The 10,000-nt window shown below is 40.9% G+C and overlaps 1 protein-coding gene across 8 annotated transcripts in view; it reads left to right on the top strand.

The window, feature by feature from the left end:
• Positions 1 to 10,000, top strand: part of agap1 (ArfGAP with GTPase domain, ankyrin repeat and PH domain 1) — a 138,271-nt gene that overhangs the window by 97,561 nt on the left and 30,710 nt on the right. The window contains exon 15 of one of the 8 annotated variants that reach the window (XM_037762525.1): positions 7,199 to 7,279. The exons of the other annotated variants lie outside the window; for them this stretch is intronic. Coding sequence (XP_037618453.1) covers positions 7,199 to 7,279 — 81 coding nt within the window. The remainder of the gene's footprint in view (positions 1 to 7,198; positions 7,280 to 10,000) is intronic. 8 annotated transcript variants of the gene reach the window in all.

The following is a 10,000-nucleotide window of genomic DNA, read 5'->3' as shown; positions in this document are numbered from 1 at the left end:
TATACTTCTAATTATGTATGCACTTATATACTTTCAAATATCTTGCCTTCAAATATCTGTGTACTAATATACTTCAAATACTTCCAAATATCTATCTACTTGTATCCTTCCAAATACTTTCAAATATTCATCGACTTGTATACTTCCAAATACCTACCTATTTGTATGCTTCCAAATATCTATCGACTTGTGTACTTCCAGATGTCTATCTTCTTCTTTACTTCCAAATACTTCCAAATATCTATCGACTTGTGTACTTCCAAATATCTATTGACTTGTATACTTCCAAATATCTATTGACTTGTGTACTTCCAGATGTTTATCTTCTTCTGTACTTCCCCATACTTCCAAATATCTATCTACTTGTTCCAAATACTTCCAAATATCTATCTACTTGTATACTTCCAAATACTTCCAAATATCTATTGACTTGTATACTTCCAAATGTCTATCTTCTTCTATACTTAAAATATATACTACAAATATCCATTTATAGAATTGCAAGTACATCCAAATATCTACATACTTGTGTACATCCAAATACTTTAAATATCTATGGGTTTATATAATTGCAAATACTTCCAAGTATACTTAAATACGTCTAAATAAATATGAGAACGCTGTTGATCAGGGACCCGGGTTGGGAAACGCAGTCATGTGACCGTCAGAGACTCCCGACCTCTCGCTGTGAGGGACGGATCTCTTCATCCTCTCATTCTGTCAGCCCTTCATCTCTTCATCCTCTCCTCCTCTTCTTCTTCTGTCTCTGATGTGACCGCCTATCAGTTTGTGACATAACCTTCGCCGTTTGGTCCACGCCGTCGTCATCCGTAGAGTTTCAACTAAAACTAGGACTTGTCTGGATCTTGTAGGTGTTTTGACTCCGACTTGTCCGGATCTTGTGGGTGTTTTGACTCTGACTTGTCCGGATCTTGTAGGTGTTTTGACTCTGACTTGTCTGGATCTTGTAGGTGTTTTGACTCCGACTTGTCCGGATCTTGTAGGTGTTTTGACTCCGACTTGACTCCGACTTGTCCAGGTCTTGTGGGTGTTTTGACTCTGACTTGTCTGGATCTTGTAGGTGTTTTGACTCTGACTTGTCCGGATCTTGTGGGTGTTTTGACTCTGACTTGTCCGGAACTTGTGGGTGTTTTGACTCTGACTTGTCTGGATCTTGTAGGTGTTTTGACTCTGACTTGTCTGGATCTTGTAGGTGTTTTGACTCTGACTTGTCTGGATCTTGTAGGTGTTTTGACTCTGACTTGTCTGGATCTTGTAGGTGTTTTGACTCTGACTTGTCCGGATCTTGTAGGTGTTTTGACTCCGACTTGTCCGGAACTTGTAGGTGTTTTGACTCCGACTTGTCCGGAACTTGTAGGTGTTTTGACTCCGACTTGACTCCGACTTGTCCAGGTCTTGTGGGTGTTTTGACTCCGACTTGTCTGGATCTTGTAGGTGTTTTGACTCTGACTTGTCCGGATCTTGTGGGTGTTTTGACTCTGACTTGTCCGGAACTTGTGGGTGTTTTGACTCTGACTTGTCTGGATCTTGTAGGTGTTTTGACTCTGACTTGTCTGGATCTTGTAGGTGTTTTGACTCCGACTTGTCCGGAACTTGTAGGTGTTTTGACTCCGACTTGTCCGGAACTTGTAGGTGTTTTGACTCCGACTTGACTCCGACTTGTCCAGGTCTTGTGGGTGTTTTGACTCTGACTTGTCTGGATCTTGTAGGTGTTTTGACTCTGACTTGTCCGGATCTTGTGGGTGTTTTGAATCTGACTTGTCCGGAACTTGTGGGTGTTTTGACTCTGACTTGTCTGGATCTTGTGGGTGTTTTGACTCTGACTTGTCTGGATCTTGTAGGTGTTTTGACTCTGACTTGTCTGGATCTTGTAGGTGTTTTGACTCTGACTTGTCCGGATCTTGTAGGTGTTTTGACTCCGACTTGTCCGGAACTTGTAGGTGTTTTGACTCCGACTTGTCCGGAACTTGTGGGTGTTTTGACTCCGACTTGACTCCGACTTGTCCAGGTCTTGTGGGTGTTTTGACTCTGACTTGTCCGGATCTTGTGGGTGTTTTGACTCTGACTTGTCCGGAACTTGTGGGTATTTTGACTCTGACTTGTCTGGATCTTGTAGGTGTTTTGACTCTGACTTGTCTGGATCTTGTAGGTGTTTTGACTCTGACTTGTCCGGATCTTGTGGGTGTTTTGACTCTGACTTGTCCGGAACTTGTGGGTGTTTTGACTCTGACTTGTCTGGATCTTGTAGGTGTTTTGACTCTGACTTGTCTGGATCTTGTAGGTGTTTTGACTCTGACTTGTCTGGATCTTGTAGGTGTTTTGACTCTGACTTGTCTGGATCTTGTAGGTGTTTTGACTCTGACTTGTCCGGATCTTGTGGGTGTTTTGACTCTGACTTGTCCGGAACTTGTGGGTGTTTTGACTCTGACTTGTCTGGATCTTGTAGGTGTTTTGACTCTGACTTGTCTGGATCTTGTAGGTGTTTTGACTCTGACTTGTCTGGATCTTGTAGGTGTTTTGACTCTGACTTGTCCGGATCTTGTAGGTGTTTTGACTCCGACTTGTCCGGAACTTGTAGGTGTTGTGACTCCGACTTGTCCGGAACTTGTAGGTGTTTTGACTCCGACTTGTCCGGAACTTGTAGGTGTTTTGACTCCGACTTGACTCCGACTTGTCCAGGTCTTGTGGGTGTTTTGACTCCGACTTGACTCCGACGTGTCTAGGTCTTGTGGGTGTTTTGACTCAGTGCCTCTGGCCAGCTAACAGTCAGTAATGGAGGGAATAAATCAAGTCTAACCTCAGGTCTTGGATCAGTTCTCGGGTTTTGGTTTGAACCGTACAACCGTCGGTGACAACTGGTGTAAGAGATGGTGGATTCCTGTTCGTCTCCCTCATATAAACACAGATCTCTACTGTTTCATCGCTGGTTAACACACACACACACTTCCTCTCTCTCAGTCACTATGGCTAGTTGAACAGATGTGGCGGCAGCAGCAGATGTGTAATGTTCGTCTCTCCATCACTGAGGCATCAAGCAGCTGACAGGGCAAGTGGCTGTCTGAGTGACGGATGGACGCTTCGCCTGCTTTCATTTCCTTTCCTTCCTCCTCTCATCTCTGCTGTTACCTCGTCTTTCCCTCTTCCCATCTCCTCTTCTCTTTTCTATACATTTCTTCCTCTTGTCTTCTCTTACTTCCTTCTTTTCTTTTTCCATCCTCTCCTTCTCTTCCTCTCCTTTCCTTGTTTTATCGTCTCCTGTTATTTATTATCTTTCTTAATTTCCTTCCTCTCTTTTTACCCCTCCCTTCCCTCTATTTTCTAATTCTCTCTCTGCATCCTCTGTTCTTCTCTCCTCATATTAACTATTCTTTAACCCTCCGACTCCGTCAGTATTTGATTATCAAACACTCTCCCTGAGCTTCGTTGTCAGACGCTCCCCGAGCTGCCGACTCGCCCCCTTATTAGTCAGCCGGAGAGGCTTAAGTGAAATATTATAAATAATCCACCGTATTGAAATCTTTTATCAGCTGTGTCACTTTCATTATTCAATAAGCGATTAGTAACAGTCTTCCCAATTTAGCCATTAAGCACTGAGCGCGCTCGGCCCCGGCGGCCCCGGCCCGCCGCCTGTCACGCCGGGGCGGGCAGGTGAAGTATCTTCGTGTCAGAGCGAGGCTCGGTGTAATTCATGAGGGGGAACCGCCCTCTGTGGGCCGAGCTCCCCCAGGTAGGACCACACCGGCTGAAGTCAGGCTGCTTCAACGGCTTCGTCTCCTCGTCTTCATCGCCGTCTTTGAATCTACTGAAAGGACAACGTGTTGATGTTCGTTGTCTTCATGACCTGCAGACATTTAGAGCTAAAATGTTCCCTTTTATACAAGAAGTCTGGTCCTGGTCTGGAGTCCGGTCTCTGACTCGTTGGTGTTTTGACTCGGACTTAGTCTCTTGGGTGTTTGGAGTCAGACTCGTCTTGTTCTTGTAGGTGTTTCGACTTGGACTCGGGTTTATTCTGACTCGTCTCATGTCTGTTTTCATTCAGACTGTCCTCTGTATCATAGCTTTGCCCCTTGTCCAGGTCTTGTTGGTGCTTTGACTCGGATTTTGGTTGACTTGTGACTTGACTCGGATTTATCTGGATCTTCTGGATGTTTAGACTCAGACTTTTCCAGATCTTGTTGGTGTTTTGACTCAGTACTCGGATTTGTCTGTATATTCTGGATGTTTAGACTCAGACTTGTCCTGATCTTGTTGGTGTTTTGACTCAGTACTCGGATTTGTCCGTATACCCTGGATGTTTAGACTCAGACTTGTCCGTATGCTGTTGGTGTTTTGACTCGTCTTTGTTTTGACTCCTGACTTTTTCCACTTCAAATAATGATTATTTTAATGATTTCCTTCCATCAGTAGATAAAGTCAATAATTGAATCTAGTAAATATCGGGTCGCGTTGATGCAGATGTGAATCTCACGGCTACAGTAACACACCTGTCTCAGGTTAACCCTGCTGCTAACATCAGCCTCAGCTCTCGTTAACTCGCCGCCGTTTGATTCCCTCCTTCATCCTGGAGCTTTGAAAGTTGACCTGCAGAATACCATCACACACACACACACACACACACACACACACACACACACACACACAGCTTCAGGTGTTTGAAGTGGCCACACACCGGTAGCAGCAGGATCACTCGACCACATTCCCGCCTGCTGAAGGAGTTTTTTGTGTTTGAGAAACGCTGGCGACGGCTTTGATTCCTCGACCAGCAAACGCCTCTCAACAGGACAGTGTGTGTGTGTATGTTTAAGTGTGTGTGTGTGTGTGTGTGTGTGTGTGTGTGTGTGTGTGTGTGTGTGTGTGTGTGTGTGTGTGTGTGCAGCAGTTTAATTGCCCTCTCAGATCACACACTGGGTGTCTCGGCTGAAGAGCTCCACGTGTTCCAATATTCCTGTCGGTGTGTTTGTCGACGGGCTCGGCGGGGCTCCTGCAGCACGCCGCCTCGTGACTGAATTCCTTTAAAGTCGAGGGGTTAATCAGGAAGATGGGCGCCGCTCGCCATCAGGGGTCAATCTGGGTCAGCGGGGGGTCAAACAGGTGGGGAACAAAGGGGGTCTCTGTAGAGGAGAGTCCAGGTGGTCCGATGGGTTCCTGACGTCCGGGCCTGTTTGAGTTATTCTAGTTTAATCGTATTCCCTCGATCACGGATCACTTTCTTACTTTTCTTACTTTAACTTTATGCAAAATATTTTAAATAAATAAATATATAATGATGAACTGGTATGGAAGTCCAGGGATACCGATATTCAAATAAAATTGTTTAGTTAAATAGCAAAATTTGTGTGAAGAAGCAAAATTTCTGCCAAAGTGAAAATAAAAACTGTAATAAAAAACAATAAAAAAATATATATAGTTTCCTGACGTCAGGAGTTGTTTGAGTTGGCGTCATTATACATCTAGTTTTAGTTTTATTCCCTCTTACACGTATCATTTTCTTAGTTTTTTTTTAATGAAGTTTATGCAAAATATTTTAAATAAATTATATTTATTATTTTATATATTAATTTATTTTTTTACTATATATTTATTATATTTATTTATTGTTTTTTGCTTTAAGTTTATGCAAAATATTTAAATATATTTTATTTGTTATATTATAATTTTTTATATATGTATTTTCTTTAATATATATTTTTTATTTTTGTATGGTTTTTTTTTTTTAAGTTCATGCAAAATATTTTAAATAAATTTTATTTTTATTTTTATTATTTTATATTTATATTACCATATATTTACTATATTTATATATTTATTTTTAATTTAAATTTATGCAAAATACGTTTTAATTTTAAAGTTAAATGTGTGAAGAAACATAATTTCTGCCAAAATTAAAATTAAAACTGGATTTAAAAACATTTTTTTTGGCATTTTAGTTGAGAGAAAGAAAGAAATAACTCATATTGTGTTTAATTTGAATTTTAAAACATTCAGAAAGAACATTAAGTTAATTAATTTAATTTATAAGCGTACTTTAAAATACAGCGAAATCTCGAGATGCTTCACACAAAGGCTAAGACAATCATGCGATTAAGAGCGTAAAAATAGGTTTATATTATTATTATGTATATATAAATATATGATTGTATATTTCAGACCTTCTGGAATCCAACCTGTGACCTTTTTAAAGCGACTCTGGTTCATTCTGAAACGTTGTTGAGATCAGCTTCACTTTATCTGACTCATTTTAAAACGGGTAAAGCGGCGCCGATAACTCGCCTCGCCTGCTGTGGAAGGAGGAGGCGTTGGGAGGTGGGGGGGGGGCAGCGGCGGCGAGGGAAACAAGCTCAGTAACATTTAGAGTGTCGGCGTCTCCTCTCACGCCACCGCCGTATTTCATCCTCCGTAAATGCTCCCTGTAGCCCCGGGGGAGTAAATGTTACCACGGGTCGGCTGTTTAAGACGGAGCAGAGGTCAGAGGTCACCGCTAGACCGCCTTAAGAAGAATCAGCGCTGCTGCAGTGGAGCCTTTAAAATCAGGATGGAATCAATGTTAATGTGAATAACAACAAATATCAATAATCTCTCTTTGTTCTATTTTATGATTGGAGATTTAAAGGCCTTCATACACTTCCCACATTGATGTTTCACATTAAAAGCTCTCAGAGGACACAATTCCTTTCTTTGCCGATCGGCTTTTAATGTGAACAATCTGCAGGAAGTGTTGAGTTTTAATTGTCGCGATATTTCCCTGGTGGAGACCAAAAGCAGAGCAAAAACAAGCTTTCTTATCTGAGAATGAATGGAGTTATTTCTTATTTAATTCTTAGTGGAACGAGGTCCGATGAGTCGTTACCAGTTTGTGTTTTGGTGGAAGAACGATGAAGAAAGCAGAGTTGTTCTGATAACGATACCAATGTCAGAAATGTGACCGCAAGTTCGGGTATTGTCATCGGGAATGAATAAATGGTGTTGCAACACCAGAAGACTTTAAGGTTTTAGTAGTTTCTCGTTTGTTATGTTGCAAACTTTCATCCCTCCATCGTGCTCATTGGCCCCTCCCACTCTCGCCACAAGCCACGCCCCCTCTGAACCCCACCACCACCTCAACGCTGCTTTTCTTTGACGCCTTTCTTCTTCTTCTCTGTTTTCTCTTGTAACTGTCGTTGCTCCTCTCTTCCTGCAGCCAAACGTAGAGCGTGGAAACTTAACCGTGTTGGTAGCCTTCGCAGCATTTACTACGCCAACAGTCTGCACACCTCAGAAGGTAAACATCAAAGTGTTGTGGTGGTCGTGTGACGGACAGGTGGACCCCCATCGACCCCCCAACCTGAACCCCCCCACCCTGCAGGAATGGAGCTCCCTCTACTGGACACATTTACTTTACCCGGTTAGCAGCCATCTGGTGATTTACAGCGTCAAAACACGTCGAAACGTTGAAGTTAAAACTGTGTTAAATCTTTTTGCTACACAAAATTATTATTAATATTTTTGTGTAGGAAAAATAATTAAACAATAATTTTATAATTAAACAATTTTTTCTGAATTTATGGATAATTTGACCTCTTCAGGGCTCTAAAAATAAATCTTAAATAATACAGTTTGAGAAGAATCGGTTGAGCTGTATGGAGTCATTGGAGTGCCACAAAAAATAATAAATCTGTAAAAGAATAAGAAAATAAATGTTGATATAGAAACAGGAATAAATTAATATAAAAATAAATAAATAAAACACGTAAATAAGGAAATAAAAAGGTGTAAATATAAAAAATAATAAATAAAATAATGAATAAGTAAATATAAAATATGGAAATATAAAGAGAAATAAATAAATATAAAAATAAAAGAATAAATAAGTAAATAAAAACGTGGAAATATAAAGAGGAATAAAGAAATAGATAAAAGAATAAATAAAGGGAAAACATAGGGAAAAGAATGAGGACAAATAAAGGAATAAAAATAAATAAATGGCCTTATATAATAACTAGATTTCTTTTTTTAAATATGCAGAAAAAAGAGTAATTTATATTAAAATATTAATAAATATATGTAATAATAAATATCTAAACACAGTAATAAACAAACAAATAAATATGAAAAGATGATCATGTATATTCAGTATTAACTATTTTTCAGTTTCAACTAACATTTATTTTCATTGTTGATTAATCTGTCAATTATCTTTTAAACTGATCGATTAGTCGTTTGGTCTATAAAATGTTGACGTCCAAGATGACGTCCTCAAACGTCTCAAAGATATTCAGTTTAAAACAGAAACCAGAAAATCAAGCGGACGGCTTTAAATACTACAATACCCGTGAGCCTCGGGGGCCGTCAGTCAAAGTACGCCGCCAAAGCTGCTGAATTGATCCCAGCATTTACCAAAACATTAAAATGAATTGATCTAATCTGCAGATTGGAACATCGGTTATCGTAATGTCGTTAGCGGCTCACATGACATAATTTTAAGCTCTGCGATTGGATGTTTGTTGGTGAAATGCATCTTGGGAGTTGTAGTTAACTTCTTATTTACACATACTTGAGGAACCAGATATAAGAACCAGATATAAGAACCAGATATAAGAATCAGATAGAAGAACCATATTCTGCCCATTTGTAACCGACTTCTTTTGACCTGCAAATCACCAAATGGTTGCTTCCTGTCAGTCTGTCTGTCATGGCGTCTTTCTCTCCTTACATCCTTCAGCCCCGCCAAACCAACTAAACCAACACGCCCCCCCCCACCCCAAAAGGAAGAAGCATGCGTTGGATGTCGGATGTCGTTGAGATGCATCTTTTGGTTTCATTTAAACCAGCCTTTCTGTGTCAAGCGGTCCAAACTGCGATCGACAGAAGTGTTTAAATCACCTCCTATCAGCCGACGTCACGCCTTCTACCAACCCGCTCAAAGAAAAAAAGAAAGTAGACCTCCATATTTCTTTTTTCAGAGAGACTTCGGAACAATTCGCTGCGATATTTTCCAGGTTATTAATGTTGTAAAAGGCTGCGAATAATATGGGGAGTAATGACCTGTGTCGCAAAGCAATACTGTGTGCGGTGACATTTAAGGCTTTTAATTTGTGTTTCCCGAGGCCCCCTTTTGTCTCCCTCACGCCTCCCCTCTCATTGCACCTACAGTCCTGCTTGTCACATTCACACTCAACCCCCCCCCCTCCTGGATGATAGGCCTGTATGCATGTCCTGCCCCCCCCACCACCACCACCACCACCTCCTCCACCATGCGTCTTGTAAATGCTGTATATTTGGTTTGTTCTGTTGCTGCCGCTAAAGGTTACCGGTGTCAGAGTTCACAAATTGCCTCGGCGCCACCTCTCTCCGCGTGAATGTCGCCAACAGTAGCCGAGAGCGGTTGGCGGTAATTACCAATACGGCGCCGGGTGGCTCGCCGTCTCGTGTGTTTGTACTCTCATGCATACGTTTAGTAACGCGGAGAGGAAGATGCCTGGAAGGAAACAGGAAGCTCCGATATTCAGGGACGCATTATCTTCAGGAAACTTTATCTCAAACATTCAGGACCTTTTTCAGTTTGAAACTAAAGACTGGAATATCTCAACAACTACTGGATGGGAACATCGATTAGTACAAACGCTTGTACAGAGATTCATGGTTCCCTGAAGATGCATCTTAATGACTTTTGTTGCTTTTTCCTTTAGCGTTATCATAAAGTTGTCATTTAAAGTGAAACGTCTCGACAACTATTGGGTGGATTGTCATGAACTTTGGTTCAGACGTTCATGTTCCCCAGAGAATGAATCCTAAAGAAATTGATAATCTGCTGACTTTTCATTAAGCACCACCAGCAAGTTAACGTTTTTCATTTAAATATCTCAAGTTAACGTGATAAATTGGCAAAAAAATTGGATTTAAAGGTGAATTATGTGATATTTTTGGCCACTTGAGGGCAGCAGAATAAACTGATAATGACATATTATTGTGTCCACATCCATCAGTTGGAGCAACATGATGA

This window comes from Sebastes umbrosus, chromosome 24, assembly GCF_015220745.1.
Source record: "Sebastes umbrosus isolate fSebUmb1 chromosome 24, fSebUmb1.pri, whole genome shotgun sequence".
NCBI classification, from domain to species: Eukaryota; Metazoa; Chordata; class Actinopteri; order Perciformes; family Sebastidae; genus Sebastes; species Sebastes umbrosus.
This window is presented reverse-complemented; position numbering and strand designations above follow the sequence as displayed.